The sequence below is a fragment of the Podarcis erhardii genome, assembly GCF_964252035.2.
Source record: "Podarcis erhardii genome assembly, chromosome: 3".
NCBI classification, from domain to species: Eukaryota; Metazoa; Chordata; class Lepidosauria; order Squamata; family Lacertidae; genus Podarcis; species Podarcis erhardii.
The window spans coordinates 120,393,557-120,408,430 of record NC_138507.1 but is presented as its reverse complement, the minus strand read 5'-3'; the positions used below and the strand labels follow the sequence as shown (position 1 = coordinate 120,408,430).

Below are 14,874 nucleotides of genomic sequence, written 5' to 3'. Positions count from 1 at the left end.
CAGTTCTCTGAGTCTCAGCCATCACAGCTCACCAAACGCCTGGGGGAAAGTGGAAAGTCTTGACCAGGTGCAAGGTGTGGCTTCACTAGGAAGAGTGCTCCATATCTGGGGGGCTACATTGAAAAAGACCGTCTCTTGTGCTAAATCTGCTCCAGAAACACAATCACTTGCACGCTCAAAGGCACAGCCTGTTTGTTTAATTTGGGCACAAAAATCCCTGTTGCCTCTATAATAAAATATCTTTTATTCCACTTCCTTCCCTCCCTCTCCCCCTTTTTTGAAGATTACCCGCTCTGGGATCCCACAGCTAATTCTCCCTTGGTCTCCTCGCTGGCCCAAATAGGACTAATTTAGCCAGCTAGCCCTGGTGATCATCCAATGTTTATTGGATGGATTTCCCCCCTAAATTGATTTTTGAATTCTGAATTTATTGTTATTCATGTTTTATACTGTATTTAATGCTTTTTTTAAATTGCATCAATTAAGTGTTTTAAATTTGTTGTTAGGCGCCCTCAGCCCGGTTTTCTGAACCGGGAAGGGCGGGGTATAAATAAAAAAATATTATTATTATTACCGCCCTTCTTCTGAGAGTCACAGGGTGGTTTACAGTATAAAAACACAAAAATAATACCACAGCCAGTCAACAGCACAGGGGCAGAAAAATAAAGACTCTTGGCTCAGGAAAGAATCATAGAATCATAGAATCATAGAGTTGGAAGAGACCACAAGGGCCATCGAGTCCAACCCCCTGCCAAGCAGGAAACACCATCAGAGCACTCCTGACATATGGTTGTCAAGCCTCTGCTTAAAGACCTCCAAAGAAGGAGACTCCACCACACTCCTTGGCAGCAAATTCCACTGTCAAACAGCTCTTACTGCCAGGAAGTTCTTCCTAATGTTTAGGTGGAATCTTCTTTCTTGTAGTTTGGAACCATTGCTCCGTGTCCGCTTCTCTGGAGCAGCAGAAAACAACCTTTCTCCCTCCTCTATGTGACATCCTTTTATATATTTGAACATGGCTATCATATCACCCCTTAACCTCCTCTTCTCCAGGCTAAACATGCCCAGTTCCCTTAGCCGTTCCTCATAAGGCTAACTTTGCCTGACTTTGACAGCTGCAGGGAGGTTGAAGGGAGAGCCGATCAGAAGTTTGGCCCAAAGTCTTTCAAAGTTATCCTCTGCGCAGCAGCCCCAGTGAATCAATGCCAGCCCCCCTCGACTCAAACGGAAGATGAAATTATGACTATTGAATACCGGCATAATCATTACATATATTTTCCACGGACAGGTTCAATATTACTTTTACTGTCTTATTGGCATTTTCGGATGACAGGCATTTCATTTGTCTGTGTGTTTTTTTTTGAAAGCTCGCTCAGAGGTCTCTCTCTCCCTCTCTCTCTCTCTCCACTCCCAGCTACACTGGTTCTCTAGTCTTCCTTAGAAACACAAGAGTTGTAGGGTTGGAAGGGCACCCCATGGTCATCTAGTCCAACCCCGTGACACAGGAACCGCAGCTGAAGAAACCCCTTGCGCTAGGCTTCTTCCCGCAGCAGAACGTGGAAACTTCAGCCTAGAAGGCCTTTCAAAACAAGAACCAGACACATTTACGGTGATGGAGACGTCTGGATTGTGTCCTTCGACTCTGATATTGCCTTTTCCTTGTCTGGGTGGAGACTAGACTCTGTGTTTGCATTTCTATCCCCCCCTTTTTTCCTCCACGGAGTTCAAAGTGGCTTGCTCCTTCATTTACCTTTGTGGAGGCTGCAAGAGCTTTTGGTCTGTCTAGCTTAGGGGCTTGGTTTAAGCAGAGAGAGGGCTGGGTGCTTTAATACTCATGGCTCTTTTCTTTATCTGAACTGGAATTTCGAGAAGCACCTTATATTTGAAACCTCCTGAGCCTGTGGGTGGGTGGGTGTGCCTTTCAATTGTCACCTTTACAATGCTGCAAGCCTGGTGGAGCTGGGGAACTCTTAATGCCTTGTAAATGCACACAGAATTCCCGGGTATGAACCTACACCCATTGGTCCAAATGCGAGTGGTATATTTGTCGACAAGTTCCAGTCTTATTTACCATATTTTTAGCTCTATAAGACGCACAAGACCACAAGACGCACCTAGTTTTTGGAGGAGGAAAACAAGAAAAAAAATATTCTGAATCTCAGAAGCCAGAACAGCAAGAGGGATCGCTGCGCAGTGAAAGCAGCGATCCCTCTTGCTATTCTGGCTTCTGGGATAGCTGCGCAGCCTGCATTCGCTCCATAAGATGCACACACATTTCCCCTTACTTTTTAGGGGGGGGGGAGTTGAGTCTTATAGAGCAAAAAATAAGGTAATTCGCAGGAACAACCCTGCGATGTAGGTTAGGCTAAGGGCCAGCACGACTGTCCCTAAGGTCAGCCAGCGAGATTCGTAGCCAAGCGGGGAATTCGAACCCTGGTCTCCCGGGTCCTAGTCCGGGACTCTAACCACTAGGCAACTGCTGTCTCTCTTATAGAAACTGGCCGGCTCTAGAAAGGCAAAACCTGTCTCCACCCCCATTGCTGGTACAGGTGCAAGAGGGTGGGGAACACTCTATGAAAAAGTGAAGGAGAAAGGAAAGAGGCAGGACCGGTTTGGATGCCCCAACCGCTCTGCCAAATCATACCTTTTGCCCTAAAAGAAATAAACCCAAGGGCAAAAACTGGGCACGACTCCTTTCCCTAGTCTGCCGCAGTTGGGGATTGTAGCTCAGAGCTCTGCCTGCCGAATCCATCAGCCCTCCAAAGATGTAGCTGTCTTTCTATGGGGAGGGGGGGCGTGGAGGGAAATTATGGATCTTGTGAGAATTAATTTACTGGAAATTACATCTATAGCACTTTGAAGAGTTTGCCCTTAGACAAGCGGGGTGGACGAGTTGGCAGCCAGTTAAGCCATCATCCCTTCGAGAAAAAAGATAATTCAAGGGGCGATATAGATGTAGCCTGGAAGCCGCCTTCAGATATTGCGGAGTTGAAATATGTGGCGTTTGAATAATAAATAAAAAGGGGGAGAGAAGGGAAGCAGGCACAGAGAATATGTGGGGCTTTCATAGGTGCCTTAAACTGGGAAGGCAATCGCATTAATAATACCTGGCCTGTTATTAATATGCAAAAGGTTGTTTTTCTTAACGAAAAAAGCAGGACCCGTAATCTCTTTTTTGACATTTTGCAATGGGCTCAGGTTACATCAAAAGGATTACATTAAAAGGTTTTAAAAGGACTCCTTGAGAAGGTGGTGGACTCTCCTTCCTTGCAGATGTTGGAAGGCTTTAGCTGTGATTCCTGCATGGCCGGGGGTTAGACTAGATGACTCTGGAGGTCCTCTAGGTAAAGGTAAAGGGACCCCTGACCACTAGATCCAGTCGTGGCCGACTGGGGTTGCGGCGCTCATCTCGCTTTATTGGCCGAGGGAGCCAGTGTACAGCTTCCGGGTCATGTGGCCAGCATGACTAAGCCACTTCTGGCAAACCAGAGCAGCGCACGGAAACGCACAGAGCAGCGCACGGAAACCAGAGCAGCGCACGGAAACGCCGTTTACCTTCCCCCTGGAGCGGTACCTATTTATCTACTTGCACTTTGACGTGCTTTTGAACTGCTAGGTTGGCCGGAGCAGGGACCGAGCAATGGGAGCTCACCCCGTCACGGGGATTCGAACCGCTGACCTTCTGATTGGCAAGTCCTAGGCTTTGTGGTTTAACCCACAGCGCCACTCGCGTCCCCTACAACTCTACAATTCCACATTTCTATGATTCAGTAACATTATAATGATACAAGGCTGGATCCTAGGAACTAAACCAGAATTTCCCTCACAGAGCAGGCCTGTGATTCCTGCATTGTAAGGGGTTGGACTAAGATCATGGCCACTGGGCCCATCACCTCCTGGCAAATAGAAGGGGAAGAAAGGGAGGCAGTGAGAGATTTTACTTTCTTGGGCTCCATGATCACTGCAGATGGTGACAGCAGTTATGAAATTAAAAGACGCGTGCTTCTTGGGAGAAAAGCAATGAGAAACCTAGACAACATCTTAAAAAGCAGAGACACCACCTTGCCGACAAAGGTCCGTATAGTTAAAGCTCTGGTTTCCCCAGTAGTGATGTATGGAAGTGAGAGCAGGACCATAAAGAAGGCTGATCGCCGAAGAATGGATGCTTTTGAATTCTGGTGCTGGAGGAGATTCTTGAGAGTCCCATGGACTGCAAGAAGATCAAACCTATCCATTCTGAAGGAAATCAGCCCTGAGTGCTCACGAGAAGGACAGATCCTGAAGCTGAGGCTCCAAGATTTGGGCACCTCATGAGAAGAGAAGACTCCCTGGAAAAGACCCTGATGTTGGGAAAGATGGAGGGCACAAGGAGAAGGGGACGACAGAGGACGAGATGGTTGGACAGTGTTCTCGACGCTACTAGCATGAGTTTGACCAAGTTGCAGGAGGCAGTGGAAGACAGGAGTGCCTGGCGTGCTCTGGTCCAGGGGGTCACGAAGAGTCGGACACGACTAAACGACTAAACAACAACAAAGGGGTTGGACTGAATGACCTTATGTGTTCCCTTCAACTGTACAACTCTACGATTCCAGGATTTCTTGCCCCTGCCTCTTCTGCTGCAGGACCTCCTCATGGAAGTGGGAAAGACAACATGTGCTGGTTTCTTGAAGAGGGAGTGGGAATGCGATGCCTGCTTTGCAAAGTGCTGCGCGTCTGCCTCTGCTAGTAGCAGATGACAGGTACCGGATTTACGTATAAGCTAAACAAGTTATAGCTGTGGGCGTTACTCTCTTGGGGACCCCAAAAAAAATTAAAGGGAAAAACCTGGATGTACATTTCCAAAATATAAGATAAAAAACCAAATAAAATAAAACCTACATACAGCAACAGTGTTTTGTGTTGTGTAGGCTCCTATGATGTAAGTTATGGGTAGGCAAACTAAGGCCTGGGGGCTGGATCTGGCCCAATCGCCTTCTAAATCCGACCCCCGGACGGTTCGGGAATCAGCATGTTTTTACATGATTGGAATGTGTCCTTTTATTTAAAATTCATCTCTGGGTTATTTGTGGAGCCTGCCTGGTGTTTTTACTTGAGTAGAATGTGTGCTTTTATTTAAAATTCATCTCTGGGCTATTTGTGGGGCACAGGAATTCATTCATTTTTTTTGTCTTCAAAATATAGTCCGCCCCCCACAAGGTCTGAGGGACAGTGGACCGGCCCCCTGCTGAAAAAGTCTGCTGACCCCTGATGTAAGTCATGAGCACCGCCTCCTAGCCTGCTCCCTAAAATATCACTGGTTTCCTAATTTCTATATATAGCGTGCCTACATTCTGCATACGGATGCAGGTGGCGCTGTGGGTTAAACCACAGAGCCTAGGGCTTGCCGATCAGAAGGAAGGTGGTTCGAATCCCCATGACAGGGTGAGCTCCCATTGCTCAGTCCCTGCTCCTGTCAACCTAGCAGTTCGAAAGCACATCAAAGTGCAAGTAGATAAATAGGTACCGCTCCGGCGGGAAGGTAAATGGCGTTTCTGTGCGCTGCTCTGGTTCGCCAGAAGCGGCTTAGTCATGCTGGCCACATGACCTGGAAGCTGTCTGTGGTCAAATGCTGGCTCCCTTTGGCCAGTAAAGCAAGATGAGCGCCGCAACCCCAGATTGGTTTGTGACTGGACTTAACTGTCAGGAGTCCTTTACCTTTACATTCTGCATGGACTGGTTGAATGTGCAAATGGCTTTAGGTCTATAAATTACTGTATAGCATATATTCAACACAAAAACCAGCGACAATTTGTTGCTGACAAAGGTCAGCTGACATATAAAGGGCCCCATGACCTTCAGTAGCTGAGGGCCTCATCAAACCTCAATCTGGCCCTGGAATGGACTGAAAGCCAATCAAACAGGCTCACTTCTGCTCCACGAGATCGAGGAGCTGTGGAGTCGCGCATGCGCTGTAGATAAACTGTGTTGAGGAAGGAGAACGTCAACCCTTATGGAATTCGAAGCCTCGGAGTTCTGGGAGGGCGTCGTACCTGCGGGTGCGTCGTGAGGAGCGAGGATCCCGAGACGTAGGAAACTTTCTCATAATGCGACTGGATGATCCAGTTGGAGCTGCCTAGGGCATAACCGGAACTGAGAGGGGAGACCTGGACTGCACCGAAAAGCTCCTGTTGGACAGAGAAAAACAACACTTGGAAGAATTCCAGAAAGTATTTCCCGGCGTACGATTTTATTTTATGCATATTTTCTTTTTCATGTTAAATCTTTATTGGTTTAAAATACAGAGACGAATGATTATTCACAACAAAGGTAAGTATAAAGGTATTGAATTCAGAAAAAAAAAACCATCAAGACATAAGAATAAGAAAAAAGAAGATAAAAAAAAAGAAAATTTATACAGAATCATATCCATCGAATAAAAAAATTACACAAAAAACTTCCAATCGTCCTTATTATACTGTTTATATAATCATTATTTTATCGCACAGCTTTACATTATATCCTTTTTCATGTATTCCACTAAAGTATTTGTTTCGCTCATTTTTGTTTACAGGTATCACTCCAGTTCTGCTAGGATGGTATTGTTTGTACAATATAATCTTCTATATTCCTTAAGTATTTTCCATCCTCCATATATTTTATGATTTAAAGCTCCTCTGACCTTTTTACGCAACTTTTCAGATTTGTTACCTGCCCTTTGCCATCAGGTCACAGGGCAGGTGACCACCTTACCACGCCTCCCGCATCCCACAAAAAGCAGGACATGACCACGGATACTCACTATTTTCTGGGAATACCCCACCAGCTGGATCTTACTGAGCGCCAAGTTCACTTCCTGCATATTGTAGCACCTTCTCCACATGGCGACTTCGACCGCGTCTTTCAGAGGGGTGGGAAGCAGCCTGGAGACAGAGGAAGACTGGATCAGGCTCAGCAATGCGCCAAGACTCTGGGCACACATAGGTCCACCAAGACCCCTAAATCCTTTTCACGTGTACTGCCAGTAAGCCAGGTGTTCCCCATCCTATATTTGTGCATCTGGTTCTTCCTGTTTTAAGTGCAGAGCGCAACTCTGTTTCGGTGACATTTGGTGACAGACTATGTATATATCGAACTTTTGAATTGTTCTACCGTGACTGGTGAAGAAGATTTAGAGACTTTGGTTGCAATTTCTGATCATCTGTATTAGTCTATACAGTAGTACAAGGGATGCGGGTGGCGCTGTGGGTTAAACCACAGAGCCTAGGACTTGCTGATCGGAAGGTCGGTGGTTCGAATCCCCGCGACAGGGTGAGCTCCCGTTGCTCGGTCCCTGCTCCTGCCAACCTAGCAGTTTGAAATCACAGCAAAGTGCAAGTAGATAAATAGGTACCGCTCTGGCGGGAAGGGAAACGGTGTTTCCATGCGCTGCTCTGGTTCACCAGAAGCGGCTTAGTCATGCTGGCCACGTAACCCAAAAGCTGTACGCTAGCTCTCTCGGCCAATAAAGCGAGATGAGCGTCGCAACCCCAGAGTCGGCCACGACTGGACCTAATGGTCAGGGGTCCCCTTTACCCTTTATACAGTGGTACCTCGGATTAAGAACTTAATTCGTTCCGGAGGTCCGTTTTTAACCTGAAACTGTTCTTAACCCGAAGCACCACTTTAGCTAATGTGGCCTCCCGCTGCCGCCACGCCGCCAGAGCACGATTTCTGTTCTCATCCTGAAGCAAAGTTCTTAACCCGAGGTACTATTTCTCGGTTAGCGGAGTCTTTAACCTGAAGCGTCTGTAACCTGAGCTACCACTGTAAATAGTGCTTAGTGACATTGTTATCGGCCATCGTGTTGTGTTATTTTGTTCAGCTAAGTGCAGAGCCTGACGTTTGTCCTTATTGAAATTCATTTTCTTTGCTTGTGCCCAGTTCTCCAATTCGTTAAGGTCATTCTGAATTCTAATTCTGCCTTCTGTGGCATTAGCTACCCCTCCCAGTTTGGTGTCATCTGCAAATCGGATGAGTATCCCCTTAATTCCTTCATTCAAGTCATTTATAAAGACGTTGAACAACAATGGGCCCAGGACAGAACCCTGCGGCACCCCACTTGTTACGAGGAACCATTAATGAGTACTCTTTGGGTTCTGCCAGTCAACCAGCTACAAATCCACCTAACAGTCACCTCGTTCAACCCACATTTTACCAGCTTCCTCGTGAGAATATCAAGGGGGACTTTGTCAAAAGCCTTACTGAAATCAAGATACCCTATGTCCACAGCATTCCCCTGATCCACCAAGTTTGTAATTCCACCAAAAAAGAAAGAAAGAAATCAGATTGGTCTGGCATGCCTTATTTTTGAGAAACTCATGCTGAGTTTTAGAAATCACAACTCCTTCCTGCGGGAGGGCGTTCCGTAGTTTAATGAAGAGAAATCAATTTGCAATATGCATATCCACTGCCAATGCCAAAAATGTGCTGGAAGATTCGGAAAACATGAGCAGATTGTGTGCCGTGCGAGTAAGCACTCAGAAGGCAAAAGGAAGGGGAGGTAACTGGTTTTTTTAAACAGAAACTTTGACACAAGTATTAAAACCTTTTATTCCTTGGAAAAGCCGCCATTGCTGCAGACTTCCCCCCTTTCTTCACAAAGGAAGCTGGAGAACGACATCCGAGAATGGCAGCGTCAAGGTACATAAAAAGGATGGCCGTCTTTTTTGCCATAAATCTCTTACAGTATGAGGAGCCCAGGCAGGAAGGCAGTGAGAGCTGCCAGCGAGGGGAAGAAGAATTGGGTTCTTACTTTGTATATTAAACAGATGCTAAATCAAAAGCTCATTCCAACCCATTTCCGATGATTTGTGAAAACCGGTCAACTTCTGTCGATCCATTTGTTTGAAAGGAGCTAATTTACTGGGGAATCGGTTGGGCCACTGACCTCCTCCTCCATAATTTTTAGGAGACTGAAGCAAGTGTTGAGAATTGCTCCTGCCAATGTCTCCATGTTCACCTAGCGCACAAACCCTGTAATTTCTACAGAGGCCAACAGAAGAGAGCCAGTGTGCGTGGGGATGGTTAGAGTGTCAAACTAGGACCTGGGAGAGACCTGGGTTCAAATCCTCACTCAGCCACGATGTTCACTGGGTGAACTTGGGCCAGTCACTGCCTCTCAGCCTAACCTACCTCGCAGGGTTGTTGTGGGAGATTAAATGAGGGAGGGGGTAAATCATACCTTGAGCTCCTTGGAGGACCAAGGTGGAATATGAATGTAAAAATAATAAAATAACGTGTCCTCTTCGGATGGAATGCCATAGGAAACCCAACACCCAGCCTGTTTTCTCCAAGTTATTGCAAATTTCTAAGACACACTTTCATTAAAATAAGAGAGATCTCCATAAAACCATGGGTAGGCAAACTAAGGCCTGGTGGCTGGATCTGGCCCAATCGCCTTCTAAATCGAGCCTGTGGACGGTTCGGGAATGTTTTTACATGAGTAGAATGTGTCCTTTTATTTACAATACATCTCTGGGTTATTAGTGGGGCATAGGAATTCGTTCATTATTTTTTTAAAAAAATATAGTCCCCCCCCCAAGGTCTGAGGGACAGTGGACTGGCCCCCTGCTGAAAAAGTTTGCTGACCCCTGCATAAAACCATGCTTAGAAACATTAATACAGTGGTGCCTCGCAAGACGAAATTAATCCGTTCTGTGAGGCTCTTCGTATAGCGGTTTTTTCGTCTTGCGAAGCAAGCCCATTGACAGCTTAGCGGATTAGCGCTATTAGCGGTTTAGCGGCTTTTAGCGGATCAGCTGATAAGCGGCTTAGCGGCTTAGGAAAAGGGGGGGAAGGGGGGAAAACCCGCAGGAACTCGCAAGACATTTCGTCTTGCGAAGCAAGCCCATAGGGAAATTTGTTTTGCGAAGCGCCTCCAAAACGGGAAACCCTTTCGTCTAGCGGGTTTTCCGTCTTGCGAGGCGTTCGTCTTGCGGGGCACCACTGTAAAGGGAGGGAATCCCCTCTGTCATCCTCCCTGCAAAACCACCCCAATTCCATGGCACTCATCCAGAAGGTGCCGTTGTTTGAGTTGGAGGAATGAAAGGGGAAATACAATGTCAGCCACCGCAGCACCACAACTCAGTGGGCTTTGGAGTTGCCAGCCATTAGACTGCAGATGGTAATGGGGTAAAAACCATCAGCTGCCCTGATGCATTAAGTATATTCCTTGCAGAGCTTTCCGCTTAAAAGGCGCCGGCGTTTCCTACAAGAAAGGGAGTGGCTCAGTTGCACACAACCCAATCGGGGCTGGAAGCGTCTGAGCTGCAAAGTGATATAAACACAGGGAACACTCCAGGCTGCTGTGAAAAGAGGGGAAGAGGCACCACCGACAAGCTGAACGCGGCTCACGGGTGACTCAAAATAAAAGGAGATCCGCTTAACATTGCGCTCGCTTGGGGGTGTCCCCTGTTTTGAAAAGCCGCTATCTCACCAGCCCTAGGAGAGAGGCGCCGATTTGGGCACAGCCAGCCCAACTCGGGGCTGACGTTGAGGACCCGACCTGACAGCGCCAAGCGGAGATGCTCAAAACCTTCATGGATTCACTGATTCGCTGGCCAGGCTCTGTTTCAAAGGCACTGGTGCCATGCGCCATGTGCTGGGGAGAGTCCCATTGTGCTCAGGTCCTCCCAGGCCTCTAAGATCTATCTGTTCATCGGTATTCAAAAGCTTGGGCTTTTGTCCACTCTGGTGTTTTGTTGTGATATTTTTTCCATTATTGTATTATTGGTTTTTTTAAAATTTAATCTGCATGCCGCCCTATAGCAGTAGATCTCTGGGCGGTTCACAACAGAAAATGATATAATAATAATAATAATAATAATAATAATAATTTTTATTTATACCCTGCCCTTCCCGGTTCAAAAACCGGGCTCAGGGTGGCTAACAACAAATTTAGTACACTTAATTGTAATACAATATAGAAGCAGCATAAAATGCAGTATAAAAGCATGAATAACAATAAAATTCAAAGTTCAAAAATCAATTTGGGGGAAAGCCATCCAATAAGCATTAGATAGTCACCAGGGCTAGCTGGCTGAATTGGTTCTACTTGGGCCAGTGAGGAGGTCAGGGGAGAATTAGCTGTGGGGTCTCAGAGTGGGTGATCTTCATAAAAGGGGAGGGGGAGAGAAGAGAAGGGAAATAAAAGATCAGGCTGAATTCAAATTAAAGGCCAGGCAGAATAGCTCTGTCTTACAGGCCCGATGGAAGGAGGTTAAATCCTGCAGGGCCCTAGTCTCATGGGACAGAGCATTCCACCAGGTCGGAGCCATCACTGAGAAGGCCCTGGCCCTGGTGGAGGATAATCTGACTTCCTTAGGGCCCGGGACCTCTAAACTATGGTTATTCATGGACCTTAAGGTCCTCTGCGGGGCAGACCAGGAAAGGCGTCCCGTAGATACGGGGGCCCTAAGCCACACACAAAATACGTAATAAAAATAAGAACAAAGGCAACCCAGCATCCCCACCCGCTTCCACAGCTCATTTAAGAGGGCCCCGGATGTCAACCAGCCAAATATTAATAATAACAATAATTTTGCTATTTATGTGCTGCCCATACAATTGAGTTGCCCCAGCCACTCTGGGTGGCTCCCAACAAAATATTTAAAAACACAGTAAAATGTCAACCTGGTTGAAGAGGAATGTTTTCACCTGGCACCTAAAGGTGTATAATGAAGGTGCCAGGCGAGCCTCCCTGGGGAGAGCATCCCACAGATGGGGAGCCACCACAGAAAAGGCCCCGTTCTTGTGTTGCCACCCTCTGGGCCTCCCATGGAGCAGGCAAATGAAGAAGGACCTCAAAGGATGTTTGCAGGGTCTGAGTAGGTTCATATGGAGAGAAGTGGTCCTTGAGGTTCTGCGGTCCCTGAGGTATTGTTGATTTTGTTGTTCTAAGTCAGTGGTTCCCAAAGTTGGTGGTTCTCCCCCTCCCCCGCCTAGAGGGGGGGATTACCTGGGGGGGCATCCTAAGAGGCAAGGGGGCAGCAGGAGGGTGTAACTGACTTCCACACTTTGGAAAGCTAGCATCATTGGGCTGAGTCCATCATTTTTGCTGAATTAGTTAATTAAACTGAATGGTTTCAATTGGATTTTGAATAAATGTGCAATTAATCCTCCCTGTTTCGAATTTTATCGTGCTATTATCTTCCTTAGTGGGCTGCGCAAACCACTGTGTTTTTATGCCATGAACAGCCCCGAGATGAAGAGCAGTATAAAAATAAAAATAATAATAAATAATAACAATTCTTTTAATAGGGTAGGGTAAAGGGGCACTGGGGGTGAGATTATGGAACCAATGGGGCAAATGGCCCCCAAAATGTTTGGGAAATGCTGTTCTGACTGACGTAAGCAGCTCTGAGGATTGGGCAGCTGAGCAGCAGGGCGAGAAACCAAACCGCAAGGGAAGGAGTGGCCCCCAGACACCCCCCGCCCCGTTCCCAAGGGAGGTGCCCTGCGGAGGTGGGGGTGTCCATCCTTACCTTTGCACTTCCTTATTCTTCCACATGGAGGCAGACTGAGCCTTGGGCACCCGCTCAATGAAGTTGACCAGCTCCTCCATCAGAAGTCTGCAGAGAGGAGCAACTGTTAGGATTCCTGCTCCAGTCTGATGCCAGAGAGAGAGGGAGCCATGCTGCAGTGCTCCACATGTGTTTATATGTAAATAAAGTAGATTAGCCAAAATGCTGAGGTCTGTCACGCAAGCTGCAAAGACTCTGTGGATCCCTAAGTGTGCCGGTGTCTGTTGGCATCGGTCGCTGTGATGTTCGGGCAGAAGAAAGCTAATGAAGCTCCCGAATGAAAGACCAGCAGGGAGAGAACATGCCAGTCAGCCATGTGTCTCTGCCAGGGTCCTACTTGAGAGTAGGATGAGCTTCTGACAGCAACAGCAGCAGCAAAAGCGAGAAAAGGCTTTGATGGCACACCGGAACTGCTCTCCCCATTTCCAAAGGTCAGGGGTGAGAAGGCAGGTCCCCTTAAGTAGATATCCAGACTCAAGTGACAGGCATCAGCTGGCTCGGTGGGACCCCATGACGGGCAGAGGTATAAAAAATATTTGGGGGGGGGGGAAACACCCTTAAGGGTGGGGGAAGAAGTCCCAAAACAACGGAGGGTGGTCGCAGAATGCTAACTGAACCCTGCAACCAATGTTATTCCTACTCAGAGTAGACGTTTTGAAATGAATAAACATGACTGTCTTAACTACAACTTCCATGCAACCCAGAGCACCTTGGAGGTGGGCAGGTTTCACATACTGCAGTTTTTTTGTTGTGGGTCTCACTTGTAGAGGAAGAAGAGTAGAAGAGTTTCCCGCTCTATCACTACCCTAAGGAGTCTCAAAGTGGCTAACAATCTCCTTTCCCTTCCTCCCCCACAACAAACACTCTGTGAGGTGAGTGGGGCTGAGAGACTTCAGAGAAGTGTGACTGGCCCAAGGTCACCCAGCAGCTGCATGTGGAGGAGCAGGGAATCGAACCCAGTTCACCAGATTACGAGTCCACTGCTCCTAACCACTACACCACACTGGCTCTCACACTAGCTTATCAGGACCAGATTGTGGTGACTGACCACTTTCATGTCTGTTTGCTCCCCAGTATTAAAAATTCCAAGCAGGTCTGGGAGGTAATGCTCAACCCTTCTTTCCTGACACGCTAGTTTTCTACAAGCCTTCCCATTCAATCCAGCGACTTATCCTTCTGGATAGCTGAGTTGGTTAGAGCATGGTGCTGATACCACCAAGTTTGCAGGTTCGATTCCCATAAGGGACAGCTGCGTATTCCTGCCTCTTGCAGGGGGTTGAACTAGATGATCCCCAGTGTGATGGCCTGGGACTCGGGCTCGGAGCCAGAGGAGTCTCAGTCTGCACCAGATCCTTGGCCTCAGGCGGTAGCTGAACCTAGTCTTGGGCCTGATTCTGAAGATCCCCAGTCTGCACAGGTTCCCCTGCAACAAGCACCAGCTGGGCCGAGTCAGGGGCCTGAGCCTGCCCTGGCTCCAGATGCAGGGATGACCTCGTTGCCTTCAGCTGGGCCATCACTTACAGCTGCTCCACTGCAGGTTGGGTCAGGGGAGGCTGAGGCGGCCTCTGGGTCTAGTAACCCACCGGTGTCTCCTGAGCTGCAGAGACTCAGGTCTGAGAGAAGGAGAGACCTGAGTACTCGCAGGAGGAGTGCTCACCTTCAGGCATAACAGGGAGGTGAGTCACCGGGGGATCAGGACCGGCTGTTACCCTGACAAAGATAAAAGGCTGCTAGACCCTGCCCCAGGTTGTGGGAGCAACATTGCTGTTTGCCAGAACCTGCCTGAGACCCTGTGCCTGACCCTGCCTGGTTTCCTGCCTTGGCACTGTCAGACTGACTCCTCACGGAACCCTTGGATTTGGGATCGGACCTGGACCGTGTTGCTCGGGTTACCCCAGGGCCCAGCACACCCAGGGTTCCTTCCAATTCTACGATCCTGTGATTCTGCATTTAGCAACTTGCAAAACAGAGGAGTGTGTCCCTGGCATGTGAAGAAGAGTAGAAGAGTTTGGATTTGATATCCCGCTTTATCACTACCCGAAGGAGTCTCAAAGTGGCTAGCAATCTGCTTTCCCAAGTGTGACTGGCCCAAAGTCACCCAGCAGCTGCATGTGGAGGAGCGGGGAAGTGAACCCGGTTCACCAGATTACGAGACTACCGCTCTTAACCACTACACCACACTGTGCTGCCCACAACGGAAGCAGTGGCAGAGGTTTTCTGTGAGGGCATACCGTTTAGCACCTTTTAATCCCTCCACCCAGGCCTGACAAACAGAGGAGCCTGAACTGACTCACGACATTCGGGAAGAGCGGAGTCAAGCATGCAGTGCACACAC

At 47.9% G+C, this 14,874-nt stretch overlaps 1 protein-coding gene across 1 annotated transcript in view; it reads right to left on the bottom strand.

The window, feature by feature from the left end:
* Nucleotides 1-14,874, bottom strand: part of INTS9 (integrator complex subunit 9) — a 69,692-nt gene that overhangs the window by 39,922 nt on the left and 14,896 nt on the right. Inside the window, exons 6-8 of the mRNA XM_081854719.1 lie at nt 12,501-12,587; nt 6,779-6,899; nt 6,030-6,164 (exon numbers count right to left, since the gene is read on the bottom strand). Coding sequence (XP_081710845.1) covers nt 6,030-6,164; nt 6,779-6,899; nt 12,501-12,587 — 343 coding nt within the window. The remainder of the gene's footprint in view (nt 1-6,029; nt 6,165-6,778; nt 6,900-12,500; nt 12,588-14,874) is intronic.